The sequence below is a fragment of the Heteronotia binoei genome, chromosome 21 (assembly GCF_032191835.1).
Source record: "Heteronotia binoei isolate CCM8104 ecotype False Entrance Well chromosome 21, APGP_CSIRO_Hbin_v1, whole genome shotgun sequence".
Taxonomy (NCBI): Eukaryota; Metazoa; Chordata; class Lepidosauria; order Squamata; family Gekkonidae; genus Heteronotia; species Heteronotia binoei.
Window position 1 is genome coordinate 176,958,057 of NC_083243.1, and position 16,461 is coordinate 176,974,517.

The 16,461-nt window shown below is 48.6% G+C and overlaps 1 protein-coding gene across 2 annotated transcripts in view; it reads left to right on the forward strand.

Annotated features, from left to right (window-relative positions):
* ZNF142 (zinc finger protein 142) overlaps nt 1-16,461 on the forward strand; it is a 31,837-nt gene extending 15,376 nt beyond the window's left edge. For both annotated transcript variants that reach the window (XM_060263018.1, XM_060263019.1), the window contains 3 exons: nt 192-3,426; nt 11,347-11,452; nt 15,737-16,461. In XM_060263018.1, the coding sequence (XP_060119001.1) occupies nt 192-3,426; nt 11,347-11,452; nt 15,737-16,218 (3,823 nt within the window). In that variant the 3' untranslated portion in view covers nt 16,219-16,461. The remainder of the gene's footprint in view (nt 1-191; nt 3,427-11,346; nt 11,453-15,736) is intronic.

Below are 16,461 nucleotides of genomic sequence, written 5' to 3' on the forward strand. Positions count from 1 at the left end.
GCCGCTCTGAGACTCTTTGGAGTGGAGGGTGGGATATAAATCCAATATCTTCATCTACCTCACAGGGTGTCTGTTGTGGGGGAGGAAGGGAAAGGAGATTGTGAGCTGCTCTGAGACTCTTTGGAGTGGAGGGCGGGATATAAATCCAATATCATCTTCTTCTTCTGACTCACTTTTCTCTTTGTGCCAAGGTACCAGTGCAACCAGTGTCCCTACCGCTGCCATCGGGCTGACCAGCTGAGCAGCCACAAGCTGCGCCACCAGGGCAAGTCCTTGATCTGCGAAGTGTGCGGCTTCGCTTGCAAGCGCAAGTATGAGCTGCAGAAGCACATGCAGGCAAAACACTCCCAGGACTACCAGACGCCCGTCTTCCAGTGCCAGTACTGCAGCTACCAGACCAAGTACAAGCAAGCCCTGCTCAACCACGAGAACTGCAAGCATACCAAGCAGAGGGAGTTCCGCTGTGCCCTCTGCCCTTACTGCACCTTCAGCAACACTAGCCTCTTCTTCCACAAGCGCAAGGTCCACGGCTATGTGCCGGGCGACAAGGGCTGGCAGGAAAACTATGCCAGTAAGGAGGTAGAAGTCAACTCCGCTAAGGTTGTGCTTGGTTACAATCTTGCCATGACACTGCGTTCCCAGTCCAGTTCTGCTCTACGTGGGAAAGAGCTGTGGCACGACAGAGCAAAATCTCTGCTCCCGGAAGCTCAGGAGGAATACCAGCATCAACAGTCTTTCATCATGCCAGTCTTTGGGGATGGCAATAACACTGAGACAGTGGCAGAAGAAGCTGTCGGAGGACAGGGCCGTAACAAGGCAGACATGGCTCCCCCGGGAGAACTCTCTGAGAAAATATCTTCTGTGAGCACCAGGGAACCGGGCGATGTGAGCAGCACGCTGGGTCCAAATTGCACCGTGCGCTTGGAGCCCTTCTGTAATTCAGACCGGACTCTGGAGCAGCTGGCCAAGGAGATTTCCACAGCTCTGCCAGAGGAACCGGGGACTCTGGACTGCAGGGAAATGGAGCCAGCTTATGAAGCATTAGGCTCCAGAGATTCCCTTATATTGGAGGATAGTAATCCCGCCCTTGAAGATATACCTGATTTTGAGGAGGAAACTGAAGTCCATGGTGATGAACAGTTGGAGCAAGAGAAAGGTGTTGGTTCTGGTGTTGGCGAGAGCTGTGAAAAGGACACTCGGCAAGATCCAGAGGAAAAGGAAGAGGACAGGCAGGGCTCTGAACCTCTGCAAGTACCACCCAATCCTGAGCAAAACGTAGGGTGCAAAGAGCTGAGTGAACAAGAGACCTGGTCAAACATGTTAAAGGCAGGCTCCCTCGAACCCAGTGCCTGCCATGATTTTCACCTGGCCCCAGAAGGTGCCCTTCTCCATTTGGAAGATGCTTCTCAATCAGAATCACTGCTGAAAGCTCTAAGGAGACAGGACAAAGAGCAAGCGGAAACCTTGGTGCTAGAAGGGAGGGTGCAGATGCTCGTGGTTCAGTCTGAAAGCCCAGTATTCAGGTGTGAGAAGTGCTCCTACATCACCAGGAAGGAGAAGTCCATGCTAGTGCACTGCAAAGCAGGTTGCCAGGGCAGAAAGTGCCCTCTGGCATGCCAAGAATGTGGAGCCATCTTCAAGCAACAAAGAGGGTTAAATACTCATATCCTTAAGAAATGTCCGGTCCTCATGAAAAAGAACAACGGGAAATTTGCTGAACAGCCCAGGGAGAAGGGGCTGGAAATGGTAGAAGCAAAAAAGTACGATGCAGGAGCCTTAAATGAGGCAGAGGTGAGCAAGGTGCAGGAGGGATCTGGGGAAGCAGGACCTGACGATGCAAGCTATCTGGCCACTGTGCATCCTGACAAGCAGAATTTGGCTATCGATCAGCTAGATGAGTCATCTCGGGATGTCCTTGCGACTACGGTAGAAGAAACGTTGCCACAGGCGGCTATCCCAGATACAGCTTCCTCTCATTCAGAAAAATACTACTCGGAGCAGGGCAAGTTCCACTGTAAATCCTGTTCCTTCATCTGTTCGCGAGCGTCCACCATCCGTTCCCACGTACAGGACGGATGCCGTGGCCTGGAGAAGTTCTGGTGCCCCGTATGTTCTAAGCCTTTCCGCTCCAAGAGGGCCCTGAAGCTCCACCAGTCGGAGGCGCATGTTAAAGCACAGCCCGTAAAGTTGCTTGAAGGGACCAGCAGCAGCAGCGTTCCCCCAGATGCAGGAGAGGAGCACAAGAACGGGCAGGCTGGCGGTGAGGAGCTGAGCCAGCCTGACGAGTCAGCAGCAGCAGCGACATCTCCCCATCCAACTCCTCAGCACAAGAGGCAGCACTTTGCTTGCCCTACCTGCCCTTTCACGTGCCACCAGGCGCGAGCTCTGAAGACTCACAAGAAGCGGGGATGCTTGAAGTTGGGAGAGTTCCGCTGTTCGCTGTGCTCCTTCACTTCCAAGGCTGCTGCAGCCCTGAGACTCCACCGGAAGCTCCACCGGAAGTACTACAGCACACGCCCCCAGCTAGCCTGTCGCCAGTGCGACTTCACTTGCAAGCAAGCACGCTGCCTGCGTCAGCACATGCGCATCAAGCACGAAGGCGTGAAGCCTCACAAATGCCCTTACTGTGAGTTCAGCACCACGCGGCGCTACCGCCTGGATGCCCACCAGTCCTTGCACACGGGAGTAGGCCGCGTCGCCTGCCCTACTTGTGGCCAGACCTTTGGCACAAACTCCAAGCTGCGTATTCACCGCTTGCGTGTCCACGAGAAGAAGCCCACTCACTTCTGCCTGCTCTGTGACTACAGTGGCTACATTCAGAACGATATCACTCGCCACGTCAATAGCTGTCACCAAGGGGAGCTGAACTTCGCCTGTACGCGTTGCGAAGCCCGTTTCAGTTCGGAAACGGCTCTCAAGCAGCACGCTCTGCGGCAGCACGAGGAGAAAGTCTGTTACAGTTGTCCGCACTGTGCCTTTGTGTGCCACAGCGAGGCCACCCTCAAGTGCCACGTCCAGAAGCAGCACCCTCACCTGCAGTGTGCCACCTGTAAGGAGACTCTGGCTAGCCGTGAAGAGCTGGAGGACCACAAGAAACTACACTTCAGCCACCGCTGCGACTGCTGTAGCTTTGCGGCCAAAGAGCGGCAGCAGCTAGTGAACCACTACTTGGAGGCCCACGAGCCCTCCGTGGCTGAGGAAAGGCCACTGAAATGCTCCTTTTGCGACTTTGCCTGCTACCACCAGCTGGTCTTCGATCACCACATGAAGGGTCACGGCGGCACGCGTGTTTACAAGTGCTCCGACTGCGAGTACACCACCAAGAACAAACAAAAGATCACATGGCACATCCGCATTCATACTGGGGAGAAACCGTATAAGTGCCACTTGTGTCAGTACGCCTGTGCTGACCCTTCACGCCTCAAGGTAAGAACTTTCTAGGGCAGGGCTCCTCAAACTTTTAAAATAGGGGGCCAGTTCACTGTCCCTCAGACTGTTGGAGGGCCGGACTGCCATTACTGTACAAGGCCGTCAGTTCTCCGTCTTCTGCATCTCTCTCCCTTCCCCACACCACACACCCCGGCCTGGGAACTCACCTCACCTCGGTATCATCTCAGCCCAGTGCCGGAAGTGTGCGTTGCTAACGCGAGTTTAGGTCGAACGTCACTTCCGGTCTGATTTTGCCATAACCTGGCGGGCCGCATAAACGTCCTCAGCGGGCCGCATCTGGCCCGCGGGCCGTAGTTTGAGGACCCCTGTTCTAGGGCTTTTTTGGCGTAGAAGGATATTAGAAACAAACTGAAACTCACTTGACATAGCAAAGGGCAAGGATTCTGTCAAGTACGTAGTGTTCAAAGCGGGGAGAAAGTTCCCTTTTAAAATGACACCACTGAGATGGTGTGGTACGGTCTGTCTTCCCTGGTTTCTAACTAGGGATGAGCACAAACCAGCTCCTGAACTAAAGTTCATGACAAATTTTGGCCAGTTTGTGGTTTACAAAGTGAAGTTCATGGCTAGTCAACCAGTACAAACTTTCCAGCTGTTTATTTATTTTATTTACTTTCCATTTATATCCCACCCATTCCAAACGGACTCAGGGCGGCTAACCATCATATAAAAACCAACATCTCAATTTCAAATATAAAACAATAAGACAGTCAATTATAATTTAAAACAATTTAAAAACAAAGTATTGGTGCTATACAGAGTATACCAGGGGTCCTCAAACTTTTAAAATAGGGGGCCAGTTCACTGTCCCTCAGACTGTTGGAGGGCCGGACTATAGTAAAAACAAAAACTGTCTGTTGTGGTGGCTGCCGTTACTGTACAAGGACACGGGCCGTCAGTTCTCCGTCTTCTGCATCTCTCTCCCTTCCCCACACCACACACCCCGGCCTGGGAACTCACCTCACCTCGGTATCGCCTCACACTCTGTCTCCGCCGCCTCAGCCCAGTGCCGGAAGTGTGCGTTGCTAACGCGAGTTTAGGTCAAACATCACTTCCGGTCTGATTTTGCCATAACCCGGCGGGCCGCATAAATGTCCTCAGCGGGCCGCATCTGGCCTGCAGGCCGTAGTTTGAGGACCCCTGGAGTATACAATTTATCTGTTGGTGATCCTTCTGATGGGGTTGCCCGGTGGCATAAAAGCAGCAGCCTTCTCCCCTAGTTGTTATTGTCAGTTCTACAAGCTCTGCGGAATTGGGAGAGATCCCGCAGAGCACATGGCCTCAGGGAGCACATTCCACAGCATCAGTGCTGCCACTGAGAAGGCCCTGACCAGTGTAACGCCCAGTCTGGCCTCCCTTGGTCCAGGGATTGACAATAAATTTTTAGTTTCTGAACGCAGTGCTCTCTGGGGAACATATGGGGAAAGGCGGTCCCATAGATAGACAGGTCCTCGGCCATATAGGGCTTTAAAGGTCAATACCAGCACTTTGAAACGGAACACAATAGGCAGCCAGTGCAGCTCTTTCAGCACTGGTTGAATGTCCGGTTGACGGTCCGGAGGCATACATCCAAGAGTTCTGAAAGAACTCAAAGTTGAACTTGTGGATCTTCTGACAAAAATATGTAATCTTTCATTGACATCTGCCTCCGTTCCTGAGGACTGGAAGGCAGCAAATGTCACCCCCATCTTTAAAAAGGGTTCCTGAGGAGATCCGGGATATTACAGGCCAGTCAGTCTGACTTCAATCCCGGGAAAGTTGGTAGAAACCATTTTCAAGGACAGAATGAGTAGGCACATTGATGAGCACGAGTTATTGAGGAAGACTCAGCATGGGTTCTGTAAGGGAAGATCTTGCCTCACTAACCTGTTACATTTATTTGAGGGGGTGAACAAACATGTAGACAAAGGAGACCTGATAGATATTCTTTACCTTGACTTCCAGAAAGCTTTTGATAAAGTTCCTCATCAAAGGCTCCTTAGTAAGCTTGAGAGTCATGGAGTAAAAGGACAGGTCCTCTTGTGGATCAAAAACTGGCTAATTAATAGGAAGCAGAGAGTGAGTATAAATGGGCAGTCTTCGCAGTGGAGGACGGTAAGCAGTGGAGTGCCGCAGGGCTCAGTACTGGGTCCCATGCTCTTTAACTTGTTCATAAATGATTTGGAGTTGAGAGTAAGCAGTGAAGTGGCCAAGTTTGTGGATGACACTAAATTGTTCAGGGTGGTAAGAACCAGAGAGGATTGTGAGGAACTCCAAAGGGATCTGTTGAGGCTGGGTGAGTGGGCATCAACGTGGCAGATGAGGTTCAATGTGGCCAAGTGCAAAGTAATGCACATTGGGGCCAAGAATCCCAGCTACAAATACAAGTTGATGGGGTGTGAACTGGCAGAGACTGACCAAGAGAGAGATCTTGGGGTTGTGGTAGATAACTCACTGAAAATGTCAAGACAGTGTGCGATTGCAATAAAAAAGGCCAACGCCATGCTGGGTATTATTAGGAAGGGAATTGAAAACAAATCAGCCAGTATCATAATGCCCCTGTATAAATCGATGGTGCGGTCTCATTTGGAATACTATAGCATTGGAAAAAGTGCAGAAAAGGGCAACTACAATGATTACAGGTTTGGAACACTTTCCCTATGAAGAAAGGTTAAAACGCTTGGGGCTCTTTAGCTTGGAGAAACGTCGACTGCGGGGTGACATGATAGAGGTTTACAAGATTATGCATGGGATAGAGAAGGTAGAGAAAGAAGTACTTTTCTCCCTTTCTCACAATACAAGAACTCGTGGGCATTCAATGAAATTGCTGAGCAGTCGGGTTAGAACGGATAAAAGGAGGTACTTCTTCACCCAAAGGGTGATTAACATGTGAAATTCACTGCCACAGGAGGTGGTGGCGGCTACAAGCATAGCCAGCTTCAAGAGCGGGCTAGATAAAAATATGGAGCAGAGGTCCATCAGTGGCTATTAGCCACAGTGTGTATATATGTGTGTGTATATATACATATAAATTTTTGGCCACTGTGTGATACAGAGTGTTGGACTGGATGGGCCGTTGGCCTGATCCAACCTGGCTTCTCTTATGTTCTTATGTGCTCCCATCTCGGGAATCCCATTAACAACCGTGCTGCAACATTCTGCACTAGCTGTAGTCTCTGAGTCAGCCAAGGGTAGCCCCATGTAGATTGCATTACAGTAGTCTATTCTCGAGGTGACCATGACATGGATCACCATTGCTATATAGCAGTGCTCCAGAAAGGGGGCCAACTGTCATACCGGCCGCAGATGGAAAAAGGCGGTCTTGATAGTGGTTGCTACCTGGGCCTCCATAGACAAGGAGGGCTCCAGGAGCACTCCCAGGCTCTTGTCCTTCGGGGCCAAAATTAGTGGCACCCCATCAAAAGCCGGCAAGGGAATCTCCCTTCCTGGGCCACTGCTGCTCAGATAGAGAACCTCCGCCTTCGTCGGATTCAGCTTCAATCGACTCAACCTGAGCCAAGATGTCATGGCTTGTAATGCCAGGTCTAAGTTGTCTGGGATGCAGCCAGATCGGCCACCCATCAATAGATAGTGCTGGGTGTCATCCGCATATTGGTGACACCCCAGCCCATACCTCCTGACAATCTGGGCAAGGGGGTGCATGTAGATGTTAAATAACATCGGGGACAGAACTGCCCCTTGCGGCACACGACATATGAATGGGTGCCTCCGGGGCGATTCTTCCCCTGTCACCACCCTTTGTCCCCGACCTTGGAGGAAAGAGGCCAGCCATTGCAAGGCAGACCCCCAAATCCCCCATGTCGGCAAGGTGGCTAGACACTAGCTGGTGGTCAGCCATGTCAAATGCGGCTGACAGATCTAACAACAAGGCTTGTTCCAGTTCACGAATGAATACATTTCCAGACAAACTGTCTTCACTCAGTCTGAATGTTTACAGAACTTCAAAGCAATGGAGGGCATGGGACTTTGATGTCATGTAGAGTAGCATCCAAGGGAAGTCCCCTGCCCCTTTGATGTCGCTACCTTGCCCAGGATCCATTCTATACACTCCTGAACCTGTGCATGTCAAAATGACAGGCAGTCGTTTCCCAGAAAGCACATTCCTGGGGGTATCTTCTTTGAGGAACCATAACGTGGGTCCTGTAAACCCAGTCCTTGCCAAACAGGACAGGTAGGGGAGAGTTAGCAGGAGATACCCTGCAAGTTTGGTGACTTCAGCTTGCACAAGATCTGTTCTGCTGGGTCACGAACTTCATGAACCAAACCGGCTTGTTTAGCTCCTAAAAGTTTGCCATGGTTTGTGGTTCACAAACTGGGCACGCCGTGAACTGAAACATTTTCTGGTCCATGCCCATCTCTGTTTCTAACCCGATTCATGGAAATCCATTAAGGCTCAGTCAGTCTCCATATTGTCTGCTGTCTTATCCCTGACAGACGGTGCACACCCATCCTTGTGATCTTCAGTTCTCCTTTTTCTTCCATGATCGCTTTCATATCACTTTGCCTAATGCGAAGTCACTTATAATTTAAGTCACTTTGCATTCTTTTTTGTTTCAAACAATTTTATTAGTAACATATGGTAATAAATTTCAATTTCTTACATCATTAATAATTACTTTTTTTTTAATCTATCCCATATATTACTTTCTACCCACCCCTCCCCCTGTTACTTGACCACCACTGGTGTTATATACTTAAAATCTTAATATTAAAGGTACCCTTAATTAATAAGAACCAAAATTAATACCCTCCTCCCTCTTGTACTTAGTCATTATCAAAAATTGTCCAATGTCCTTTTATTTTCCACTCTTCTTCTATGTATCTTCTGAACTTTTCCCACTCCATCTTAAATACTTCTAAATCAGGGGTCCTCAACCTTTTTAAATAGGGGGCCAGTTCACTGTCCCTCAGACTGTTGGAGGGCCGGACTGCCGTTACTGTACAAGGCCGCGGGCCGTCAGTTCTCCATCTTCTGCATCTCTCTCCCTTCCCCACACCACACACCCTGGCCTGGGAACTCACCTCACCTCGGTATCACCTCACACTCTGTCTCCGCCGCCTTAGCCCAGTGCCGGAAGTGTGCGTTGCTAACGCAAGTTTAGGTCGAACGTCACTTCCGGTCTGATTTTGCCATAACCCGGCGGGCCGCATAAACGTCCTCAGCGGGCCGCATCTGGCCCACGGGCCGTAGGTTGAGGACCCCTGTTCTAAATCATAGTCTCTTAAGGCTCTTGTTAACTTGTCCATTTCACTCCATGTCATAACTTTTACAATCCAATCCCATTTCTCGGGTATTTTTTCTTGCTTCCACAACTGCGCATAAAAAGTCCTCGCAGCTGAGAGCAAGTACCAAATTAAAGTTCTATCTTCTTTTGAAAATTTTTCCATTTTTAATCCCAACCGAAAAGTCTCTGCAACTTTGTTAAATTCGTATCCCAAGATCTTAGAAATCTCTTGTTGAATCATCTGCCAAGTCACTTTGCATTCTTAACCACTGCCCGCCAGCTATATGTAGCAATGCTCACTATACCCCATTCCATTGTCTGATGAAGTATACATGCATGCGAAACTTACATTCTGAATAAAAGTTTGTTGTTCTTAGAGGTGCTATGAACATATGAAGCTGCCTTATACTGAATCAGACCCTTGGTCCATCAAAGTCAGTATTGTCTTCTCAGACTGGCAGCGGCTCTCCAGGGTCTCAGGCTGAGGTTTTTCACGCCTACTTGCCTGGACCCTTTTTTGGAGATGCCAGGGATTGAACCTGGGACCTTCCGCTTCCCAAGCAGATGCTCTACCACTGAGCCACCGTCCCTCCTACATATGAAACTGCCTTCTACTGAATCAGACCCTTGGTCCATCAAAGTCAGTATTGTCTTCTCAGACTGGCAGCGGCTCTCCAGGGTCTCAAGCTGAGGTTTTTCACACCTATTTGCCTGGACCCTTTTTAGTTGGAGATGCCGGGGATTGAACCTGGGACCTTCTGCTTCCCAAGCAGATGCTCTACCACTGAGCCACCATCCCTCCCCTGCTCTCCAGGGTCTCAAGCTGAGGTTTTTCACACCTATTTGCCTGGACCCTTTTTTGGAGATGCCAGGGATTGAACCTGGGACCTGGACTCCTACTTTGGACTATTTTTTCAGATCAACACAGCTGCCCACTTGGATCTTTCTGCAAGGTTACATTGTCATTCTTTTATCTGTGATCTGAAAATTCTAGGTGATGGATAATTCACCTCCTCCTTCAGCATGTACCTGCGTAGCCTCCTTAGTTTAATAGTTAAGATATCTGAAAGTGGCTGTGGCTTTAACTTTCAAGTAACTTGTTTTAGTTCAGACTTCCTTTATCTGACATAAACTGCTTCTAATTTTAACTTGGTCCTCCATTGATAGGTCATTATGAGATCACTGTTACCGTCTCTTTTAGTTTTTACAGCAAAAATAAAAACCAATCATCTCTGCCTTTAGGATCCCTGATTTCTTTCTTTTCTTTTCTTTGGTATTCTTTTTTCTTTTGTTATTTGTGTGTGTGCACACGCGCCTGGAATTCATGGTGACCTCTGGATTTGCCAGAGTTGAGCCTGCTTAGCTTTTGAGATCTGATGAGATTAGGCTTGCCTGGACTATCCAACTCCAGTCAGGCTTCTGATTTCTTGAAATTTCCTCACTTTTCTTTGTAACTGTATTCATTGCTCTCCCCCCAGCGGTGCATTTTAAAAGGTGGACTCCTGAGTTATTGTGTCACTGTCTGATTGGAAGCAGATATTATGGATGCGACTTTTAGGAAAACGATAGGGGTGCGCCTAGGAGCCCTGCATAAGCCTCACCTAACTACTGGGATTCTTGAATGCCTCACGGTTTCCACTATGTTTTTCCAGTCCTCTGCAAGAGAGCTGTCATGTGACTGGTCATCAGTGGGATGAATGAGCTTCTGTTGCTGCATTTAACTATCTAGCCTACGCTGTCCTTAGGGCTTAGATCAGATTTTTGCTTCCCCGTGTGTTTAGACTCAGTGTGATATAGTGGTTAGAGCATGAGACTAGGATCCAGGAGACCCAGGGTTGAATCCCCACTCCGCCATGGGAGCGGGCTGTGGGACCTAGGGCCATGCACCTGCTTTCAGCCTTACCTTCATCAGAGGAGGATGAAATGGAGGAGGGGAGAACAGTTTTCTCCCCTAAACTGCCTTGGGGGTTGGGGAGAAAAGCAGAGTGTCCGTTTCTAAATAAAAGTATCCCTTTTCAAAAATCTTCTATTTTTTTTTTCCAAGGAACTAAGGGTTGCATGTGTGCCCTCCCCACTTTTCTCCTCTGAATTTACACCAAGTTACTTTAAGAGATAAGTGACTGGCTACCCAAGGAGCTTCATGACTGCATGGGGATTTGAACCTATGTCTCAGGTACACACATGAGGCAGGGGGGCCCACGATTACATGTAATTTGAGCTCAAAGGAGAGCTGCGGGGGGGCACCTTGGATCAAGGCTGTAGCTTTAGGATATGGGAGAAAGTTAACACCTTCCTTGTGTGCTGTTTCCCTGAGAGAAATCCCCTCCTCCAAGCTGTCATTAGACACAGAAGGGAGAAAAGTCAGGCACAACATGAGTGCCTTCCCACCCCCCCCACCCCCCGCCCCTTAATGGATTGGACAGCAGCTCAGGGAGAGGTGGATTTCTTTCCGGAAGGGAAAGTCATTCCCTAGCGCCACTGCCACAGCCCAAGTAGCCTCTTTCCCACTTTCTTTTGAGCTTAAATTGTGCATTAGGGGATCCATCCATGGCTTCCCAACGTCACATGTAGTTTGATATTCTACCTGCTACGTCACAGCGGATCAGGTTTATAGTATTGAATGGAGGCAGATAAAAAGTGCTTGTAAACTCTACTCTTCTTTCCATCTGTCCAGTATCACATGCGTATCCACAAGGAAGAGAGGAAGTACCTTTGCCCGGAGTGTGGCTACAAGTGCAAGTGGGTGAATCAGCTGAAGTACCACATGACAAAGCATACAGGTAATGCTGGGCAGAAGTGAGGAGGGCTGCGCACGGGGCGGGGGGGGGGGGCGGGCAGGGCAAGTGCATCCTTTATGCCTCTTGTGGGAGGAAGCGTCGCAGGGCTGCATCGTCTCTTCTCATGAAGAGAGCCCCTTTGCATCTTACACAGGCAAGTGGTCGGTTCATCCCTGAGTTGATAAAACGTTTCTTGCAGTTGCCAGATTTATGAAAAGGTGTGGTGATCTGTAGGGTTCTGGCAGAGATGTCTTGATGATTTGTTCTGTGACACTTTCAATTTGCTATTTACCTGCTCACCAGGGACAAATGTGAGTTACCCCTGGGGTAAGCACTTGCATGGTTCATTGTGCATGGCCTACTTAGAGGCACACTATGTGAATTGGATCCAACCATAAATATAACAGATTTGCATAAGGTCTCTTTGCTTGTTCCCTTTTGTACCTTTCATTGCCCCCGCTCCTGAGAGTTTGGGACCCTCTGGGAAAAGGGTGAGACTTGGCATGGAAGGCTGTAGTAGGAAGGGGAAATTGGCAGAAACCCCTTCCTCAGACGCACACAGAAAAGAGAGCAGTATGAAGAGACCAAAACGTGACTCCTTGTGGCTCCCTCTCTTGCTGTAGTATAAAATTAAAGCAATGCACTGTATTCAGAGTTGCTTGTTTAAAAGTGATTGGAAGCTGCAGCTGGGTCAGAACACAAGCGCTTGGCTGTTAATACTTCCCAGTATGTGGCTGTGTTTACAATCCCCGTCCTCCTCTTCCTCTACGTGCTGCGGCAGAACAACTCCGCTGACCTGCGAGGCGAGTGCTGCTCCATTCAGGCCTCTGAGGTATCTAGGTGCCTGGTGATACATCTTGATTGCCCGACCCTTGGAGGGGTTGTTCTCTCCGTTCTCCTTTGGTATGCTGCCACCAACTGGTCATTTTAGGAATTATCCTCCAAGAGGGCCAGTACATCCAGCTTCTGTTCCACATTGTCATTCTAAGGCTCCACCTAGTGCCCACATCTCTGGTTATCAGAGCGACAACTTACCGGTACCTCACTTGCATGCTTCCAGAGAAATAGTGATCTCTCTTATTAACGGCTTCCTTTTCCCTGGTGCTCTTTTCAAATAGTATGTTCAAATGGTGGAGGTTTATGTGGGACAGGGAACAGCTCCAGCATTTAAAATAGTAAAGAATTTACTAAAAATAAAAATGTTGCACACAAGCTTGCTACACAGCAATGGATTGAGCAAGGAACACAAAGAAAAGATGGAAATAACATGATCTTGTGTCCCTCAGCCTTCTACATGTCCTAGCTCAGGGGTGTCAAATATGCAGTTCGGGGGCCAAATCAGACCCCTGGAGGGCTCCTATCAGGCCCCCAAGCAGCTGGCTGACATCTGCTTCCTTCTCATCCTCTCTTGCTTCCTTTTGCCTCGCCGTTTGCTTTGCAAGACTTGCTCAATTGCTCAGGAGCTACAGAGCAAAACCTCAATTTTCTCCATTGGCTGAGGCTCCTCACCCTCAGTCCCCTGGGGAAGGAAGGAAAGCGCCAGAGCTGCCTTTGTCCAGTTCCCTGGATCTCATGGGAGAAATACAAAAAAAAGCATCCTTAAGACCAATGAGTGCTAACATTTTAAGCATGTTTTAAGTTTTTAAAAATATATATATTTGTGTTTGTCTGTGTTCTTTATAAAATTTATCTCTCTGCTACCTAATCTTAAATAGGTACACACATGGCCTGACCCGACATGGCTCAGCCCAACCCGACATGGCCCAGCCCCTCAAAGTCTCCTTTATGTCAGATCTGGCCCTCATAACAAATGAGTTCGACACCCCTGCCCTAGCTGGGCTGGCTCTAACACAGGCTCTTTAATTTAAAAGTTACAGTTCACTAAAAACGAGCATTACCTTGGAGTCTGTCCAGGCAGGCAGCCCTTTGTCTGCTCCATGTGGCAATGGCGGCCATTGAGATGGAGCTCAGATGTGAGAGATCCCTCCTGCAGATAACATCAGCCAAAATGGCCCCCTCCCTCTGTGCCGAGGGATTGTATTGTCTCTGTTTGCCCATCCATTGTGGGTCAAATAATCTTTTCCTGAGGTCTTCAGGAAGATTCAGTCTAGCTTCTCCACCCACCCCCCAATTTTTATAATAATAATAATAATAATAAAATTTTATTTATATCCCGCCCTCCCGGCCTAGGCAGGCTCAGGGCGGCTAACAACATTTCATAAACATACAATATAATGAATATAAAACTTTAAAATTAACATTATTTAAAAACCAGTCAATATAATTAAAATTTATAACTTAATCTGACAGTGACGATGGCATTTTCGACGCTAGTTTCTGTCAGTTTACATAATTTACATAATGACACAGGTCCTTAGACAGGACCGTATTGGCGGATCCTTTGTGTCCATTTCTAGGTGTCAAGAATCTACCTTAGACAGGACCGTATTGGCGGATCCTTTGTGTCCATTTCTAGGTGTCAAGAATCTACCTTAGACAGGACCGTATTGGCGGATCCTTTGTGTCCATTTCTAGGTGTCAAGAATCTACTTTAGACAGGACCGTATTGGCGGATCCTTTGTGTCCATTTCTAGGTGTCAAGAATCTAGCTAAAGTGTGTGCTACCCATTTCACTGTCTCCAGTCAGAATGGCTATTACAATTCCCAAAGCTTTGATGGTTGGTACTTGGGCAATCCTTGGGAGCAGTGCTTACTTCTTCCCGGCTGTCTTCTGATAGGAAAGAGAAAACACTTTAAAACCTAAAGATGGGAAGTTTGTCAAGCCCAAACCCCAAAGTAAAAAGGTATTTCTCCACACGTGCATCGCCCCCCTACCCTCAGTGTCTTTTGCTTCTCTTCCCATTGCTGCCATTCCAACTCTTACTGCCCCTCTTCTGAAAAAACGAACAAAAATCTTTATATTCTTGTCTTTGAAATAAAGAGAAAGATTCCAGGGGAAGCTTCCTTTGTTTTGAATGTAGAAATACAAACACACGCACACTCATTCTCTTTTCCAAGTTGCTTTACAGTAAATATTTGGCTTTGAAAACTGGACTGGAGTAGCGGATATTAATGGGTCAGTTTTGAGGACTCACAGCAATGGGCTAGAATCATAGAGCTGGAAGGTACCCTAGTCCAACACCCTGCACAATGCAGGAAATTCATAAATACCTCCCCCTAAATTGACAGGATTAGCATTGGTATCAGATGACCATCTAGCCTCTGTTTAAAAACCTCCAAGGAAGGAGAGCCCACCATTTCCCGAGGAAGCTTGTTCCACTGAGGAATCGCTCTAACGGTCAGGAAGTTCTTCCTAATGTTGAGCCGGAAACTCTTCTGATTTAATTTCAGCCCATTGGTTCTGGTCCTACCTTCTAGGGCAATAGAAAACACTTCAAGTACTTGAAGATGGTGATCGTATCACCTCTCAGCCACCTCCTCTCCAAGCGAAACATCCCCAGCTCCTTCAACCTTTCTTCATAGGACTTGGTCTCCAGATTAGGCTACTCCAGGCTACTAGTTCTGGGGCGCTAAATGGCTCTGTACTTTTAACAGTTGAGGGAATCTGTGAGTTGCCTATGCTGGGAGCCTCCTAGTTTCTCACCTATGGATTGGAAGAAAAATTTGCTGCACTTTTAGTGTGCACAAAAGCAGTTGATAACTGGCTGAGATGGTGCTTGGGCACCAGAACTGTCCAAACTAAGCAGTGAAGAGCTGCATGGAACTCCTGGCAGCATATGTCCATTGCAGTTTAAAAATGCAAATCTGATTCCTGACATTCAGCGTACGATAACAGCTTCAGCTTATGCCAGTTCCTTGCCTGCCCCTGTGCTGCTTCGGGGGCAATCGCAAGACCGTTATAGTTTGAGCACTACTTTTGCTATGGTGCAAGGAAGGTTGGAAATGGGAAAATCCTGTGGTATTTCTGGATTTGGGGCTCATAAAGCACTGTTTCTAACAAATCCTAGCACCATCAAACCCATTTTATTTCTACGGGATACCGTTCCCTTTAGGGTGGGGTTTGGTCTGCTGACTGTATTGCCATCGATTGGTTGCTCACAGCCCGTAGCTCCTAGCAGTTAGGGAGCTGCAATGCAGGGTGGGGATTTAGGAGCACATTCAGACTTGTGTGCTGCTCAGCCTCCAGCCTGTTGCTTCGAATGCTGTGGGGGCAAGGTGGAATATTCCTTTGAAAGTGGAATACTCATGCTTGGAAGCTTGGTTCCGATGCTGAGGCGACACCGGTCTTTCCCCCTTCTAACGCGTTGCCCTCTGCTTCCCCTGTAGGAATCAAGCCATACCAGTGTGATGAGTGCAAGTACTGTACCAACCGAGCTGATGCCCTGCGCATCCACAAGGAGACACGTCATCGCGAGGCCCGCTCTTTCATCTGTGAGCAGTGTGGGAAGGCCTTCAAGACGCGCTTCCTCCTGAAGACTCATCTGAAGAAACACAGCGAGGAGAAGCCATACGTCTGCAACGTGTGCTGCCGGGGCTTTCGGTGGGCAGCTGGCTTGCGGCACCATTACCTCACTCATACCAACGAGCACCCTTTCTTCTGCCGCTACTGCAGCTACAAGGCCAAGCAGAAGTTCCAAGTGATCAAGCACCTGCAGAGGCACCATCGTGAGCAGGGTGGGACAGAGGGGGACCTCAGCAGAGGAGTGGGCAAAGACCCCAGCACTCTCACTGTCCATCTGCATGATGTTCAGCTGGAGATTTTCCCCGCCAGACACCCAGGGGAGGCTCAGGTGTTGCCGTACAGCTAGTTTAAGAGAGACGGATGGAGTTAGATGTCAGGGCTGCTCTGCTGTAGTCTTCATGAGCCATAGGAAGGCACAGGCCTAGTGCTCGCAGCACAGGAAGCCACGTCCAAGCCATTTCAAGCCCAGTGGGACAAACACAGGCCATTCTAGGTCAAGCGTATGCATTTGTGTATGTTTATAGGCATATCTGTATATCTGATGTAAAGGATGTTACTGTATAAAGGGGATCCTCAGCGTTGTTTGCAA